The 19,990-nt window shown below is 36.3% G+C and overlaps 1 protein-coding gene across 1 annotated transcript in view; it reads right to left on the bottom strand.

Moving 5' to 3' along the window:
* LOC122801232 (mucin-like protein) overlaps window positions 1-19,990 on the bottom strand; it is a 468,953-nt gene that overhangs the window by 408,569 nt on the left and 40,394 nt on the right. The window contains exon 4 of the mRNA XM_044070784.1: window positions 11,415-11,552. Coding sequence (XP_043926719.1) covers window positions 11,415-11,552 — 138 coding nt within the window. The remainder of the gene's footprint in view (window positions 1-11,414; window positions 11,553-19,990) is intronic.

The following is a 19,990-nucleotide window of genomic DNA, read 5'->3' as shown; positions in this document are numbered from 1 at the left end:
TTAACATTTCTTTTTTTGGAGTTGTCAGTACTACAGTAGTCAAAACTCATATTCTTAAACCATATCTGATATTATCACTTTTTTCTAGTCCAATCGATTATAACTCTTTTGTTTACATTCAGAGTAAGTTGTAACATATCCTGTTATGTTTTATCCCTTCATCTTCACTGGCCAGAGACACATTCAGCTTTAGGAACATCTGTAGCCAGCCTGATAGCACTGGATATTTTAATGGAGGATAGTAAGTGTCCCAGGCTTACCTACAGCTTCACAATGATTCACTATGTGAGACAGGTTAATATTTACTTAACTTGGAGGCTACTTCTCACCTCAGAACACAATCAGTAAGCACAACACCCATACAAACAAAGCACAGAGCACTTCTATTAAGCAAAGTAATGTTGAGGTTGTTAACAGAACAATGCCTAAGCCTCCCAGGCTAAAGAAAAAAGAAACATCAGACATTAGTATACACAGCCACAAACCTACCTTCACTTTACACCCACAGTCAATACACATACTTCTAAGATTCACAACATTATAGACTTATGGCCTACTGAGACAGCATTTAACTACAGTAATGTTTTAGTAATAGGTGACTCTTTTGTTAGGCATATGGTCATCATCCTTACCACGTTGGAGCATAATAGAGTAACAACTGTCTTTCTTGTGCCAGGATTCACGATGCAACTATGTCTCTTAGATTCTCACATCCTGACAAATATAATTATGACCTGATAGTGAACCACATGGGTGTGAATGACCTTAGGCAGTCTCTCCAGGGACATACAGAAGGATACGGAGAAGGATATATTTCATCTTGCTATGTATGTGCCTGTGGAAGGACAGACCTTGGTCTTGAGTGGTATTTTGCCATCACCCAAAATAATGCCAACATTTAAAGACAAGATAATTGACTTTAATAAATGGCTAAGTAGCTGGTGTCATTCTAGGTGGATTCAGTATGTGTCAGCTTGAGATGAGATAGTTGACAGGCCTTCCTGGTTTGCCAGGGAAGGTCAGCACCTCTTTTACCAAAGCGTTTGCATCCTGGCTAAAGTCTTTGCTGCCCCCATATTATATTTTTTTAGACAGAGTCCATGTGATGGACATTCCAACCTAGAAAATATTTGGAACAAATTAGGTGGCTCTTTTCAATGCCAGGAGCCTCAAAAATGTCCAAAAATGAAGCTGTCATGCAACTTGAACACAATCTTATATGTGTATTTACAGAGACATTGGACACTCAGACTCAAAGGAAATAGCTAATATCTTGCCTGAAAAAAATTTGTGCAAACAGTTATAGCTGTTGCACATATTTCACAAGCTCAGCCACCCCCTTTAATTACTGTGGAACAAGCTTTGTCAGTCTTTTCAAAAGATAAGAACATTTATCCCATTTACCCAGATAATATGCCAGGTTGCCTAATTATTAATACTGAAAATGGCTTGTCTGAATCTCTACTTAACCTTTTTAATCTAAGAATCTCCTCTGGTTACCTTCCCGAAGCCAGTTGTAATGTTATACAAAGAGTGTCCCAACTATGGACCTTGGCAATTATTGACTTATTAGTCTTCTATGCTTCATTTGGAAAGCAATATAGCATATTACCTCAGACCTCATTAATTGGGATATTGAAAATCCTTTAACCCTGCACCTTCGCTAATTCCGCTTTGTCCAAAGAAGGTCCTGCCTTTTTAACCTCATTCATTTCTTTTAAAATGTAACTGAAACAATGGACTTGGCCGAGGCCTTTTACATTATTCCTCATGCAGGTACCTTTGACACACTTGTAAATCTTAATGTAGATATTTATGCTGTTTGATGGATAGCATACCTCTCAATTGTACCAAATTCCTTGGTTTTTACCTGTTTTATGGGCAAAATAATGGGGTGCCACAAATTCCTGAATGGCCCCTTCAACTTCCAATTGTTTTCAATTTTTTTTTTAATTTATATTTACAGGTTTAAATAATGGGCGATGTCACCATGCAGAGGTGTGCATAATGACAGTCAGCTTCATGTCTGTTGGACTTGCTTGGAGACTTGGTTAGGCTGTCTGTAATTTGGATTGTATAACGCATTTACTATAGCAACAGCAGCAGCAGCAAGCGGACTCTGGTACTGTGTCAGAAAAATTTTAAGTTCTGTTTCTGTAGAACTTTAAAGAAAACTCCACCCAGGACCCAGTGTCTGCACTTGCTAGGAGGAAGCCATTCCATTCTTAGGATGAGAAGATTTACTTTGTTCACCAGCGGCTCAACTTCCAGGTACAGTAAGCAAAAAAAAGAATAAAAAAATGTACGTATTACAAATGATTCTACTGTGTAAAGTCTGTGATCAGTAGCTAGCTGCTGCTAGCAGTAGTACAAAAGGGAACACATTAGTTTGTTGATTCCTAGTTTACCATACCAAAAGTTATGTCATGTTTAAGCTCCGAGACTTGTAATCCCGTGACAGTGTTGAATTGCATTGAGGGATATTGCTGGCTGCTAATTACACTGTCACTGAATGGTGTGTCTTCTAGAACAAGCTACTCAGAGAAAAAGGAAAATGTATTTTTTTTTCTACTTTAAGTTGAATTAGTTAATTTATTTTTTATTTATTTAACATTGGTGTGGGTTTCCTCCTGGTGCTCAAATTGAATTGGTTGTATAATGTAGCAGCAGCAGCAGCAGTGAGCGGACTCTGGTCTGGGGTTGTAGTTGTACGACTGTGTGTGAAAACTTTTATTTCAGTTGTGTAGAACTAAAGGAAGAGGCTGCCCAGCACCCACCCCTGTCTGCACTAGCTAGGAGGAATCCATTCCATTCTTAGGAGCTAGGATGAGAAGATTTACTTTCTCCAATGGCTCGAACTCCAGGTACGTAAAATAAATAAATAAACGATTCTACTTCACCGTGTGATGTGAAGTCTGTGATCAGTAGCTAGCTGCTGCTAGTAGGTAAACGAGAGAGCACACAATACTTTGCTGAATCTGAGTCCAAGTTTACCAGCATTTAAAATGCCATGCACCTTTAAGCCCAGAGACTTGCAATGCTGTGCCACTGTTTTGAATTGCATTGGTGGTAATATTGCTGCTGATTAGACTGAAAGGTGTGTCTTCAAGGTTGAGGGCAGGCTACTCAGAGAAAAAGAAAAGGGTATTTTTTTTTTCTTTTTTAATTTTAATAGTTTACTCTTTTATTTATTTATTTATTTTTTAGTTATTTAACATTTCTGTGAGTTTCCTCCAGGTGTTCTGGTTTCCTCCCACTTATATTAATCAGAAGACAACCTTTTTTGTATTGGACGAAATCTTTGTATGATTACAGGTTAATCTTAGCAGTAGCAGACACTTACTTATCCACTAGTCTCCTGCATGTCGGGAACAACCGTATGTAAAAGCAGTCACATATGTTAACACCTGTGTGTAATGCTGATTGTACTAACACTAATTCCTACTAATGTAGTTAATGAAATGCAACAGCAATCAGTAACTAGTAAATATATTTGTGGGTGTTATGAGTGAATGAGTCACTGTTGTCATACATAACTGTCATTAAAAACTGCTTGTACATACTTGGAGATATACTGCTGAAGGGATTAGTGGGGAGTCTGGGGGACATGTTTCATTTTGGTGTTTGTGTGCATACTTGAAACCACTGAGAGAATGGGTGGTGGGGGAAATGTTACATTTTGATGCTTGCAAGTTGTACATACTTGAAACTACTAAAAGGAATGAATCACTGGGGTGAGGGAAATGTTTCATTTTGGTGCATGTGCATACCTGAACCCACTGAGGGAATGGATCACTTGGGGAAATATTTAATTTTGGTGCTTGTACATACTTGGAGACATATTGCTGAAGGGATTAGTGGGGGGGGTCTGGGGCCATATTTTAGTTGTCTATTCTTCAGTTTGCATTTGAAAGTTGATATCCTGCAATTCAATTGGAGTGGGTGGGGTTACATAATTATGTACGCAAATTTGATTGAGCATATAGATTTGTACCTATTTTTCATGGGCTTTTGTCCAGATTTTTGATGTTTCCAGGTTGAGAGATATGGTGGATAGCTAACTGGTTGTTTGACATAGCCCACAGTTTTACAGTTGTAAGTGCCACTTCTGAAAGCAAAAAAAGTTACCAGTGGTATACCACAGTGCTCAATATTGGCTCTCTCCTGCTTGGTATCTATTGCACTCCTGGCTTATGGTTATCTAGGTTTGAAGTCATCTGTAAACTGGGTGTTGTTCAGTCTTCCTGTGACTCACAATTGCTCTAACCTGGTTTATATCATGTTAACAATGGTGCAAGGACAATGGCCTCAAATTAAATGTGAAAAATATAACATAGCTTGTTTTGATAAACAAACATTTCCATATATCATATAGGTGAAACACCCTTACAAACAGACACTGCTATAAGAGACCTAAATATTCTTGTTAATAATTCCTCATCATTTGACCATCATGTCTCTACATCATCATCATCATCATCAGCTCGGCCACATATTTTTTGTGTAGTCCTAACACATGCTGTTTTTAGGTGCTGCCATTCTTCTTCAACTCCACCTATTTCATCCTCTTCTTGGGGTGCTAGTGCCCTGAGTAATTCCTTGAACTGTTGTACTTTCTTTCCAGTCAACTTCCAGGTCTTGAGCCTGGTCTCTGTTGACCTTAGATCCTTCTCTGACCACTGCTTACAGCTGATTGTGGCAACTAGTGGTTTATGCTGCGGGCTGCTGTTTCACTGGGGATGACTTTGCAAGCATAGATTCTACCCCAGTGTCTTTTCCTTACTAGGAGGAAATCTACCTGAGTTGCATGTTGACTACTCTTGTATGTGATCTTGTGACTGTCTCTCTTTCTGAACCATGTGTTGGCTACTATCAAGCCATTTGCCAGACAGAAGTCCAGAATGGCTTCTCCTTCTTTATTCCTCTTGCCACACCTATGTGGACCCAGGCAATCCTCATATCCTGTCCTGTCTGTCCCAATATGTGCATTCAAGTCACCCATCATCAACACCAATTCATGTTATCCTGCTTTATCTAGCAGGTCCTCCAACTGCTGTCTGAATGCACTCTTTTCCTCACTATCACAACCCTGCTGTGGGGCATAGGCTGAGATTATGAATACTGCCCTATCATTACAATGGAGTATGACTGCCATGAGTCTATCATTAATTCTGATGATATCCCTTACTGCCTTCTGAAGCCTTTCTCTTACCACAATTCCTACACCATTTCTAGCCTGCCCTCCGCCTGAGTAGTAGACTCAGGATCCCAAGCCAAGTGGCTTTGCTGCACTGCCCTTCCATCTCACCTTTTGGATACATAGGATGTCCAGCCTCCTCCATATCATCATGTTACCCACTTCCAAGCTGTGTCCTGTCAGTGTACATACATTAAGCATAGCAATTCCCAGTTCATGTTTGGCAGGTTGGTTGGTTTTACTTTCAGCTTTCGCTTGACAGAGCTATCCCAGACATCATGTCTCTACAGTAGTTCAAAGCGCCTTAAGTCTGACTCATTTAATTTCTAAAGGCATGTCCACTAGATCCAAATACGTCCTAATTCTCCTTTATTCATACATTACCAAATACATTATTGAATGCAATCTACCCTTTGGCATGCATTTGTCTAAACATTTCACTCAACTTTATTAAGGATAGTCCAATGCCTTTTATAGATAGACAGAATAAAACACACTCATCATGTGAGTGATCTGAAAATGTATGTCTGGGTCTGGCTTGTACGTCACTTCCAGCAGGTCAGGTATGGTGGATGCAAGACTTTGTACATCTTGTGTCTATTAGAAGCACCTGGGTCCCAGATACATGAACAGCTCTATCTTACACACAGGGATGCAGGTATCTTGTAGCTATTACAGCCAGGCACTCACACTGAAACTCAACTACATGTTCAGGTGAAGGCATGGCAGACATGGTGAGAGAGTGAAGCTACCACATCTCACCTGAACACAGTAGAAGGGTTCGGTTAAGGTTAGTGTGCAGCTTTTTGGAAGCCTGGAGAGTGTGGGAGGGCAGTTTAGGGATTTAGGCAATAATCAGTAAGGGATTTAGGTTTATGAGGAGGGGGCTTTAGGTTTAGTGAGTACGCAGTGTGTTTACGATTAGGGAATGATCAGGGACTTTAAGTTTAAGGAGTGGGAAGACATTTCTGGTAGGACTAAATAGTTCAATAAGGTTGGGTGGTAGGATGGGTAGGTAATTCATTAGGATCAGGTCAGTGGGGACTGAGAAAGGAGACTTACCAATTAGAGAAAGTAACATCAAGCAACTGTGTTGTGAGCAATTAGCATTTGATCACTTGTAGTAAAACTGTATGTCCAACTGGTTGCATGGTGTAACTACAAGAATCAAGTTTGACCTGAGGTAGACATTCATGGAAATGATCTACAATCTCCTTACATGGATGTTGCCAATCCATAATTTCCTTGCCTCCTAAGAAGACAACCACTGCTGGATAAAGCACATGAGAGTTGTTCTTGTGAAGGGTGTTAAGAGGTACTGAGTAGAACATGGCCCTCTGATCCTCAGTCATTAGAAATTTGTTAACTTGAAATGTTAATTTTTCAAATGCAGGGAATGAAAACTTGCCTTTTAAGCTTTTTATGCAGTATGGTTCACTAGCCACTATGCACACATTTCAGTTCTGCCTTTGCCGATGAGTAACTTTTTATTGTGGAGTTTAGACTGCAGTTTGTTTAACTGCAATTAATTGGATTGAGCAAACTGATGGTGTTTTTTTCAGAGGGGGGGTCCATTTTTTCCACACTGTGGTGTGAGTGTGAACTCAGAATATAATTTATGGGTTGTAGGGGCTTGGCATGGAGAATACAATTGGGCTTGCTTGCAAAAAGAGATCGTTTTGTGTTTTTCATGTTTTTTGAGCAACACGTTTTGGCACCCAAAATTCAGAAAAGTGTAACTCAAGTGAAAGTAGGGAACCCTCAGCAGCCAATCATGGGGCTGTACCCTAGCACCTCCCTCTTTATAGTTCTAACCTAGAGGTCCCTAATGTTTTGTAGCAGTGACACAACAACTCTTGAAATTAAGCTGCTGTCTCTACAAATCATACACTGTTGCACTGTAGTGCAGAAGTATACCTATTCATACAAAACATTCCTCAAGGCGTCCTTCATTTGTTGAACAGGGATCAGGCAACTGCAGTACGATTAGCCATGATTCAAGTAAGTGAATTACTCCTGTGGAAAGTTACAAGCTCATATAATGCAAAAGATCCGGCAGCGGCACAAAATGAAAGTGCATTTATCTAGGATTAGCAAACCAGAGCAATAAAAATAGCTGCTTCACAGTGAATAATGATGAAGGGGGGAGGGGGGCTACACTATTCTTATTGTCTACGTATCATTAAAGCTACATACCCTCCTAGACCCATATACTATTTATCATTTATGACATAGGTTAGATGGTTTTAACTGTTAATCTGCAAAAAAACTAAATCTAATTTTTATTAAGCTACACCAAACTATCCTCATCAAGAAAATATGTTACTGACCATTGTGTAATTCTAGACAAAATGGTCTGTGTAGTAGATTACACATCACAATAAAGAGGTATGTGCTTATCACTTAATGGCAAATATGTTTATGGTGTAGGATTCTGACACTGAATTATTGGCAGATTTCCATGCAATAATCTGTAGACCTCCTGCCATGTTACTGGCATGTTTGAGTGGATTATGATTACAGAGATCTCATCAAATTCTGCCTGACATACCAATTAAATGCCAGGCTACTAAGCAATAAAACACACAAAGAAATCAACAACTTATTCTAAGTGATCTAACTGTTACCTTTTTTGCAGGAAGATGAAAGAAAAAATGTGCCTTCAGAAAAATAATGACACTTTTAGAAGAGGTGGAACCTAAAGATGGAATGTTCTTACGATTATCTTGCAGGAACATTTATCTGTCTCGTGGATATACATTGATGTCAAAACAAATGTAACACATTTTTCATAAAACTGAACAATGTGCCATCCTGCTTTGTTTAATACTGCGGATATACATCAATGTCAAAACAAATGTAACACATTTTTCATAAAACTGAACAATGTGCCATCCTGCTTTGTTTAATACTGTGGATATACATCGATGTCAAAACAAATGTAACACATTTTTCATAAAACTGAACAATGTGCCATCCTGCTTTGTTTAATACTGTGGATATACATTGATGTCAAAACAAATGTAACACATTTTTCATAAAACTGAACAATGTGCCATCTTGCTTTGTTTAATACTGTGGATATACATCGATGTCAAAACAAATGTAACACATTTTTCATAAAACTGAACAATGCGCCATCCTGCTTTGTTTAATACTGTGGATATACATTGATGTCAAAACAAATGTAACACATTTTTCATAAAACTGAGCAATGTGCCACCCTGTTTTATTTAATAATGATGAAATTCACATGGGATGATTTTTTTTCACTCACTCTCAAACAAAATCTTATTGCATTAACTTTTTGTGGAAATATGTATTGCAAAATGCCAAGAAAGTAATTTGCAAGAGAAGACACCATGCTAAATATTGCCTGATATTTTTTTACCACTGGCATGTGTAGTGGGAGACACTCCAATTTAAATAATAAAACTTCAAATGATACACTTCTTTGGCTGAACAAAGCTCCAAAGTTCTGAAAATATAAACAGTAACTACAGATTTGCATAGCTAGAGAACCACAACGTGTCATTCAGATACTGCTTGTGAAAACTGACCAAATCATTCATGGACAGAGTTCACTGTTCCAGACAAAGTGTCATTCAGATACTGCTTGTGAAAACTGACCAAATCATTCATGGACAGAGTTCACTGTTCCAGACAAAGTGTCATTCAGACACTGCTTGTGAAAACTGACCAAATCATTCATGGACAGAATTCACTGTTCCAGACAAAGTGTCATTCAGATACTGCTTGTGAAAACTGACCAAATCATTCATGGACAGAGTTTACTGTTCCAGAAACACTTGCCTCCTCAGAATAACCTACAAGTTATGACATAAATTGAACAGAAATTGTAAGGTAATTCTCTTCCCATCAAACATTGCAAAATATTGCTGATAATAGTGCATTCATCTGAAAATTATAATTTGAAGTATGTGAACGTAATGAATGGGACAATGTAAACTAAAACAGACATATAACTTCTGCAACCTTCACCTAGCAGCATTCAGAGATGACGTCACTGTACCAAGCAAAATAAATGAGTTGGCAGAAGAGTTTCCATCTCAGTTATCTGATGAAAAATTGTCATCAATGTTGCTGAAAAAAGTAATGGAGCAAAGTTAAACCACAGGAATGTTTTCTCACTCACTATCAGTAGCCAGGCTTATTATGCAAATCAGCTTTACATGGTCACTCACCGCACCTCTCAACCTGGAAACATAAAAAATCTGGACAAAGGCCCATGAAAAATAGGTACAAATCTGTATGCTGATTAACATAAAGTTTGCATACATAATTATGTAACTCCACCCAATCAAATGGAATTGTGGAGAACCAACTTTCAAACGCAAATTGAAGAACAGACAACCAAAATATAGCCCCAGACCCCCCACTAATCCTTTCATCAGTATGTCTCCAAGTATGAACAAGAACCAAAATGGAACATTTTCCCAAGTGATCCATTCCCTCAGTGGTTTCAAGTATGCACACAAACACCAAAATGAAACATGTCCCCAGCCCCCCCCCCCCACTAATCCCTTCAGCAGTATGTCTCCAAGTATGAACAAGAACCAAAATGGAACATTTTCCCAAGTGATCCATTCCCTCAGTGGTTTCAAGTATGCACACAAACACCAAAATGAAACATGTCCCCAGCCCCCCCCCCCACTAATCCCTTCAGCAGTATGTCTCCAAGTATGTACAAGCACCAAAATAAAACATTTCCCCCACCCCAGCAATTCATTCCCTTCAGTTTTTTCAAGTGTGTACAACTTACAAGCACCAAAATGGAACATTTCCCCCACCCCAGAAATTCATTCCCTTCAGTTTTTTCAAGTATGTACAACTTACAAGCACCAAAATGGAACATTTCCCCACCCCAGCAATCCATTCCCTTCAGTTTGTTCAAGTATGTACAACTTACAAGCACCAAAATGGAACATTTCCCCAAGTGATCCATTCCCTCAGTAGTTTCAATTATGCACACAAACACCAAAATGAAATATGTCCCCAGACCCCCCCAACTAATCCCTTCAGCAGTATGTCTCCACGTTATGTACAAGCAGTTTTTAATGACATTAACTCATTCCCTCATAACACCCACAAATACATTTACTAGTTACTCATTGCTGTTGCATTTCATTAACTACTTTCCCACCTCTCCCCTGATTTCCCAGGATTACATCCACTCATCCTATATAGGTGTACATGCTATATTAGGAGGAATTAGTGTTAGTACAGTCAGCATTACACACAGGTGTTAACATATGTGACTGCTTTTATATAAGGTTGTTTCCGACATGCAGGAGACTAGTGGATAAGTAAGTGCCTGCTACTGCTAAGATTAAGCTGTAATCATACAAAGATTTCATTCAATACAAAAAGGTTGTCTTCTGACTAATACAAGTGGGAGGAAACCAAAAGAAATGTTAAATGATTAAAAAAAATAAAAGAGTAAAGTATTAAAATTAAAAAAGAAAAAAAAAGACTCTTTTCTTTTTCTCTGAGTAGCCTTCCCCGCCCCCGACCGTGAAGACACACCATTCAGTGCAATTAGCAGCAATATTACCACTAATGCAATTCAACACACTGGCATGGCATTAAAGGTCTCTGGGCTTAAAGATGCATGACATTTTAAATGTCGATAAACTTGGACTCAGAGTCAGCAAACGATAGCATGCCCTTTTGTACTACTATGAGCAGCGTCCTAAGAATGGTATGGCTTCCTCCTAGCTAGTGCAGACACTGGGTCCTTAGTGGACTTTTCCTTAAAGTTCTACAGAAATAGAACTTAAAATTTTTCTGACACAGTACAACTCCAGACTGGAGTCTGCTTGCTGCTGCTGCTATAATAAAACTTTATACAATCCAAATTTCAGACAACTTATCCAAGTCTCCAAGCAAGTCCAACAGGCAGTTGCCCACTTCACGAAGCTGAATGTCATCACGCACAACCCTACAAGGTGACATCAGCCATTATTTAAACCTGTAAATAAAAATTAAAAGAAAAATCGAAAAAAAAATGGAAATTGAAGGGGCCACTCAGGAATTTGTTGCACCCCATTATTTTGCCCTCAAAACCTGTAAATACTGAGGATTTTGGTACAGTTGAGAGGTACGTCACTCACATAAACAACAAATACAGATCTAATGAGCTATTAAGATTCAGGCAGTCATGGCAAGCAAAGAAAATTAACCGTAAATGGCTTACGTTTGCAACTAGCACTGTCAGCCTTGAGCATAAATCCAGGATTGCAGCTGCACTGGTACCCCCGGTTCATTTCAAATCGATTTCGCTCATTGCAAATCTGGTCACATTTTTTAACAGAAAGGCTACATTCATCAGTATCTGCACAGAAAAAAATCATAGTTGGATAAGCAATGAATAACAAAAACTGAAATGACAAAAAATTATTAATTAATTCACTCATTTATTTATTTCATTTTGTTTTGTTTGTTGACCAGGCTTTGCTGACTAGCCTTAAGGTAGGTAGGTCACTCTTCAATGGTAGCCCAGGTGAAAAAAGGTCCAAATACAATATATGAAAATGATACAATCATGCAGACTAAAAGTACAAATCAAGTGCACTTTTTAGAATACAAAATGTTACATAAAATATAGTGTTAAATAGTATATATAAATATATATATATATATATATATATATATATATATATATATATATATAGGTTTACCATTGTAATGTCACTGTACCATTCCACGGCTATGAAGTATTCAAACTACAGATGTTCAAATGCTTCATATGTGTGCAGTTGAAATGAGCGAACATTATCTTTGTGAATGGACTGTGCATTCGCAAATATAATGTTCTAAGGGATGTACAGGGATCGCGGAACAGTGCAGTTAGTGAAATACAGCCCTTACTTCACTGCAGTGCAATCTCGGAGTTGGAATATATAGTTGGGGGGGTATGGGGGGTGCGCAGGGGGCCTTGCCCTCCTGCATAATCTGGATGTTAGGTGTGTTAGCTAGGGAGTAGCAGCAAGGGTGGCATTGCTGTTAAGTGCCAAAAATGTTGTGTCCAGCATTTTCGGCATTAACAGCTGATTTTTGACATTAGGACAGTTAGGTTATGTGTACTTTCGGTGAATTAGTTCGCTGTTAAGTACCTTTTTTTTTTTCGCGATTTCAATAGTAAAATATATATATATATATATATATATATATATATACATATATATATATATATATATATATATATATATATATATATATATATATATATATATATATATATATCTCGGTCTACCTGAGAATATCAAAACCCCATATAAGCGAATCACATTTCATCGAGACAATATCGAAACTACAATTAAGTGAAACATTAAACCAGTGAAAACATTTACGGGGAAACTAGCCACTTGGCCATCCTGGAGGTATTTGCTCTTCTCCCCACTATAGTGCAATCACGGAGTTGGTATATATAGTTAGGGGAAGTGTGGGGGGGGGTGAATCCCTCCACTTTGGTGGGCATTAATCATGTTGTTGTGTGTTTGTTGTCCTGGTGGCCAAGTGGTTAGTTTCCTAGTGAACCTTTTCATTGGTTTAAGGTTTTGCTTAATGGAATATTCGATATTGTCATCTTGTCGAAACTGGATTCCCTTATGTGGGGTTTTGATACTGTGAAGTAGACCTATATATATATATATATATATATATATATATATATATATATATATATATATTTACTTTCTCAGCTTCTATTTGTCTACTATGTGACTTTGTGCAAGTTGTTTTACCAGTCATTGTTCCTGGGTCATTCCTGGAAAGGGATTGTGTATCCTGTTGGCCTCCCTGGTTAAGAAATTACATTTTTTATATTAAAGTACCCAAAGAAAATAGTTTGCAAATTATTTCGCAAATGTATGTATTAACAAACTAGTGTATAAAATTGTGTAGCTCATTTGCATTTAAGAGGAATCTGAAAAAAAAAAAATGCTTTTAACAATGATATGTATTACAGGACACTCTTCCAAAAACTGCTTATATACAGTATAGACGTAAACGAAAGTTCTACAATTTTAGAAACCTGTAACCTTTTCCAAAATATGTGATATACGTCTCAAATTGTAGTCTTGCAAGGCAGAAGCATAAACAAATGAAATTTATAAATGAGACTTAACCTAATTTATTTTCTATACACTGAATAACTACGGACATCTTATAGATAACTTTTATATTTGCTAGGTAATTTTCAACACATCTTGGACTTTTTAAACTACAACATTATAACTCAAGACCTTTACAATACTTAGGGCAAGGTGTTGAATTAAATTCCTTATATCACAACTTGGCAAGCATGCATCTCAACACTTTTACTTCTGAACGAAAACAAGATACTGTGTACATACCCACAAAATATTTGCATTCCGTAGTGATCGCAACATAAAAAGGCTGATGTTCAAATAAACTGCACTTTCACTGATTGTCACTTAGTTTTGAATGATGAAACATTTCATAAAGTGATTATATTGCTTGTCAGGCATGCTTCCCCGTCAATGTCAAAGATTCTCTCTCTCTCTCTCTCTCTGTCTATATAAATGTAAATGTATGTGTGTGTGTGTGTGTGTGTGTTTGTGTGTGCGTGTGATTGTAAGGTCTCGGCACTTAGTATTTGAATGTCTATAACTAGCCTATAAATGTAAGAATAAATTCTTAGTACCACAAGTAAAGGATTGCTATGCTCCAAGCCTGATAAAATGTAAAACAGAATATTGAGTTGTACTGTTTCTGTTGAAAAGAAATAATCTCAACAGCATAATTATAACAATAGCACTAAACAATTCACAAAAATCTCCTGACAGATGCATATTTAGATACTTCACTTTGCACACAGCTTCTCACCCCAGAGCACTCATCCTCTTATCATCAGAATCAGAGACAAATCCAGAAATAAAAATGGACAATCATAGACACTTTTTAAAATATTAGTACCATGAACTTGAGAAATTGATAGAATAAGATAATGCGATTTAACATGCATTTTCTGAAGTAAAATAAGTCTAAAACTCATACTATTGTCACTGTTTATTAATGTAATCTGTCACCTTTTCTCCCAAAATTGCAAGGGATTAAAAAGACGATAGAAAAAATTTTGTTTGTCCCTTCCTCAGGAAAAGTTTTTTGCCTTCTTCTTACTTCATTCCTTCTAGTCTCTACTCTGGTACCTCCTTCCATCACTTGATCTACCAGCGACAACTTCTATCCCCAGATATGCACTGATTCTACGCTGAGGCCAACAGGGGGGTGACCTACCTATTGTCCCTTCCCCCTCCTGTGCACTCATCCTGGAAACATTGAAGGGTTACTCCCCGCTTTATAGACCGCTTTATAGACCATGCCTCCCCTCAGGGAGTCACAAAGCACAAATTGAAGCAGATAAACACAAAAGCCAGAAGAAGTAGCTGGATTGAACCCACTCAAAGTAATGCAGGTTGCAAATCACCATACAGTTGTAGAATGCAGAATCCACTTTATTAACTTCAGACCAAAAAAAAAAATCCAAGGATGAGCCGTTTCATCCAGAAAGATCTAGACTTCATCAGACAATTTACCCCACATAGTTACTTCCTTCTTATACAGTTCAAACAGAAAGTTCCACCCAGTTATAAATTAATCAATTATGTCATTCAAAGCACAATATTTACAGTCACTGAATTTAAAAAGCAGACAAAATATACAAACTGAAAAAAGTATATGGAACACACCACCCTAAAAACACACTATATATAAGCACTGCTTCATAAAATGACAATGTACAATAAATATTTAAATATGTTGAATGTGTTAAAACAATAAATATGTGTAATTAAATACTAAAAACTAGATATAGTAGAAAATGTTAAGAGAAATAAATACACTTAACATAATAAATACTGAACATGTGAATTATTTAAAATGTTAAAATGCTATATATATATATATATATATATATATATATATATATATATATATATATATATTTTTTTTTTTTTTTTAATCTTTCCAGTGCCTTTAGGTTTAAAATTGGGCTAATAGAAATATGCTCATTCAGGCCTGGCCATTTCCCAGCATTCAAACGTAATTGCCCCCTCAGGGAGCGTTGAGATGAACGTCCTTCTGCCCCGGTTTATATATGTTCATTTCTCCCTACTAATGCCTCACTTGTCCAGGTCTTTAACTAAACCCAGGTCATCTGGGTCAGAATTAGGCCTTTATCCTTCTAAGCTACAGTGCTGGTGAACAGAGAAAATTTTTGAGCCAAGATAATTTTTTTCCTATGAAAGAAAATGAAAACAGGAAAACCTCCTGAGATTTTTGAAGAAAAATATTTCCTATGTTTCTTCCGATAGTTCTCTAAACCAATTAGTTTTTATGTGAAACACCATAACATTATATGAAACAACAGCTGTTTCTCAAATTCTACAGTTGGTGAGCTTTTATTTTTTTTACAAAAAAAGTAAATTCAAACCCTTTTCTTTGGTTTTGGGTTGGTATTGTTCTGCAAAATATAATGTTTCCATAAAACAAATTCCACTTTGGGTGTATAAAAATGTGAGATCCCTAAACACTGATACTGTTCAGAGCACTAAGGTACATATTTGCAATAGACCATATAATAAGTACCACAAAGTACATCATTATCTGATATTCTATGGCACTGTAGTCAGTTCAAGTCACAGATTTTATCAGTGATTCTCATTTTTGTATTCTAGTGCATTTATTCCCTCTCTAATTGCTTCAGTTTATATTGCAACAGCAAACAATAAATCTCTTATTTATTAGTTTATCCCTTCAGTCTTCTAAACATTAGGGCAGTAACAAAAAAGTCTTCTCTACCATTCTTATTTCTCCATTCAGTTATGCCATTTTCCTAGTAAAATAATATTGTCTAAATCAGTTATGCCATTATTATCATGTAGTTAAATTAAATTAATAATTCATCAAAGTTAAAAGTAAAAGATGGACTCAGGTAATACTTCAGGTTCCAGTATAAAAGTCCATATTTAATAAAACACAATTGTTAAGATACACAAGCGCTTTCACAAACTGCTTCCTCAGGTATTTAAAAACAAAAATTCCTGCTCCTGTATATGCTACCCCACTTACTATCACATGATATAAAATCTAGTCACATGACAATTAAATCATCACCTCTTGTAATGTTTTAAAAATAAAATCAGCTAACAAAATCAGCATGCAATATATGTAGAAATATACCTAATGCATAAAATAAGACATTTTCAAAAGTTTATACACAGAAGCACATATATACACATGCATATATAACATGCATGCTACTGCAGTGTTATAAACCACATAGAAGCGCTAAACTGAACTAATAACTCAACAAATGTGTATATTGTGCTCATCTAAATAATGGTCTGGACTTTAATTTCAGTCTGAGGGGCACGTACTCATTTAAGCCATGTCCTGCGTACCTTCAATTTCATGTTATTGCCCTGAGCCTGACTATCCATCTGGCTTCAAATTCTTCAGTCAAATTGCAAATATCCCCACCTCTTTTACTCACAAATGTCCTACCTATAGCTAAAAACTTGAAATTATGTGTGGGACTGGTGTTAATAACATGTTTAGAGAGAGCATTGATTTTGTTCACTTTGTTTATATAATATATATGCTCATGTATCCTTTCTTTCAAGGTTCTATCAGTTTTTCCCACATAGAATTTCATATATTCCAAGCAGTGGGCTAAATGAACAATATTCACTTTCACATGTGGCATGCACATTAAACTTATACATTCTCTTCTGATCTGGATGGTAAAATTGTGAGCTAACATCTATGTAAGGACAAAAGGAGCATCTACTACTAGGTCTAGTCCCAGCTTCTTCATTTATACTTGGCACACTCCTTGGGAAACAAAGGTGTCTCCTTAGAGATTTCATGTTCCTAAATAGAAATTTAAGTTCCGGATCTATCAGCCTAGTAATTTCTATATCTGTTGTTAGAATGCCTCAAAGTCTACGTACAATATCCATATACAGACAAACATTATTCGAAAAGCTCAAGGGTACCTTCAATTTCATGTAATTGCCCTTATTGTCATCCTTTACACTAGGCTTATAACCACTGAAAAAATAGGGTTTAGTTTTCGTGTCTCTCATACTCATAATTTCTGTAACATTAGTTTGTATTTCTCTCTCATTGTAACTGTATCTTTCAACTCCCTTGTAACTGTATCTACCTGCTGTTTAAAATCCTCATCCCTTACATTAAGTCTAGAGGCTCTAAATATCTGGTTATGTACCACATTTCTGAAAATGTAAGAAGGATGCATAATATCTTTGCTTAATAAATGATTTAAATGGCACTCCTTTCTATGGAGTTGTGTATAGAAGTTGAAATCAACATCTACCTTTATAGCAACATCCAAAAAGTTTATTTTACACATAAAGTATTGAAAAAAATACAATCTAAGTCCACCATTCGACAAAACACTGAAGAAGAGTTTCTACTCGAAAGCTTTGTTTTGCTATTCATGCTGTCTGTATTCTGAGTCACTAAACTTTTGTCGAATGGTGGACTTGGATTGTGTTTTTTCATTGGATTTCTGACTGCTTTTTATCCAAGTCTTTTGATTTGCTGAAGACCTGTTACTTTGGTTTACACATAGAGTATTTCAATGTGAATGCTATCATTAATATATTTCTCAAATTCTCATAGACTGGCTTCTGTGCCTTTCCATACAATAAACAGATCATCTACAAATCTTCTAAAAAGGAGTACTTGTTGATGAAAAGGGCCCTACAACAAGTGTTCTAACTCCCAAACTGCCATAACTGCATTGGTGTAGCTATTGGCACATGATGCACCCATAGCTCCGCCATTGGATTGCCAATAAACATTGTCTCCAGCCAAGAATACATTATTTTCAAGTACTATGGCTAGTAACTCACATAATATTACATTTTCATTATTAAACTGAAGTCCTTCAGAAATTGCCCATTCAATGTTTTCATATAGGAATTTAATGTCAAATAATCTTTCTTCCCTTGCATAGCAAATTCAGTTTTTACAATCACCTGCATATTTATATATCCAGAATTATTTACTCTTTGGGATTGTTGAAAATACAGAACCTTGAGGTACCCGTGATTGTACAACAATAGCTTTAAATGACACACTTCTAAATTTTACATCAATTGAAACATTTGGAGGATGTGAATAGAAAATTTAAAAAATAATATTCTCTGTTAAAAATATGGGTTATGAAGGCAGATGTGGAAGATGAAAGCTTTATTCTAGTGTTTATAGAATAATAAGATGAAAATTGATACCTGATTTAATGTGCTTCATCAACCTGCTTTACAATCAATGTTTAACATGGAAATTTGTATGTGTGATAAGAAATTACATCATAGTAATATGAATTTTCAAGTCCAATTATGTAAAATAAGGAGAAAGCAATCTTATGTAATTAATTTCATGGTAAGGTTATGGAATAGTATACCAATTAATATTCATTTAAGTAGTAATTTGGAAATGTTTAAGAAGTCTTTAGATAACTGGAGGGGAGATAGAGGATATATTCTATATCTGAATGAATCAGTGCTCCATTTTGGCCTTCAGGCCTGAACACTGTCCATACTACTCATGAACTTATTCTATTAAACTCCTCTTATTCCACACCACCTCTTATCTTCCTGGCACAGTTTTTGCTCAAATCGACCTTTTTTATCTTAATCTAATTAACATTAATTATCTCAGTCTGGCTGAGGCTCCTGCAACCATGCAGCTATAAATTCTGTAATAAATTTCAAGCAGTACCAAACCCTGCACAATCTGTTATTGAAGCAACTGTCAACAACAATCTTATGCCCAAATTGCATTTAAACTGCTATGGATATAGCTATAGAATTGGTACATTAATGAGTGTTTGTCTCCACAAATGTACTATCTCTGTTTGTTACTTTTTGGAATATAACTGTCATAATATGTTGTTAAGGGAATGAATAGTTAAGAATACATTTTATACTTTCTAACTACTTACTATTTTCATAATTTTGTGTGATTATTGAAAAGTGTGATTTTTTGTTTTGTTCCAGAGTAGATTATTACAACTATTTACTGCCAAAATTGTTATTTTTTCATAGGTATGTAACCACTGTGTTTATTGTCATACTTCTCTGTTGTGTGATTATTTTATTTGGAGCTCTTCTGCCTGGGGTTCCACTGAAAAGGATGTTTTAAAATATCCACTTTTAACATCCTGATATATAAATATTTAGCTGTGTGTGTTGTTTTGAGAAGGTTTTAGAGTAGTGTTTCTGATCAATTAAATGTTCCTATCACTACTCTCAAGAACTGTGCTCTGCCATCTTTGGGGCAGTTACTACTGCATAATATGTGGTTTGAGTTTTCTGGTAGTAGGTCCTTCACTTATCACGGTCTGGTTAAACATTTTATTTAACATCATAGGCTGCATTTGCATTTATTATTTGTATTTTACTTTGTTGCATTTAATTTGTTGGATACTGCATTGCATATTGGATATGATGGCTTGTTGTTTTCAGCACTTTCTTTTTTAAATCTGAATTTGAAATTGAATGTAATACATCAGAGGTACACTAAGCACCATTATGAGTGTACAGTAGTTGGGGATAAGCTACAAATTGGGATGCACAGCAAAGAGGACACAGCATGCTGCAGTTATTATTGATCCAGCAAGAACAATGACACACAGAAAAGATGCAGTTATGGAGGACATGCATTTTCAGTAGTAAACTACAGGTTAAGAAGGAAAATACATATCCTTGAACTTCC

The sequence above is a fragment of the Protopterus annectens genome, chromosome 4.part1, assembly GCF_019279795.1.
Source record: "Protopterus annectens isolate FY-2018-M chromosome 4.part1, PAN1.0, whole genome shotgun sequence".
In the NCBI taxonomy this organism is placed as follows: Eukaryota; Metazoa; Chordata; order Ceratodontiformes; family Protopteridae; genus Protopterus; species Protopterus annectens.
This window is presented reverse-complemented; position numbering and strand designations above follow the sequence as displayed.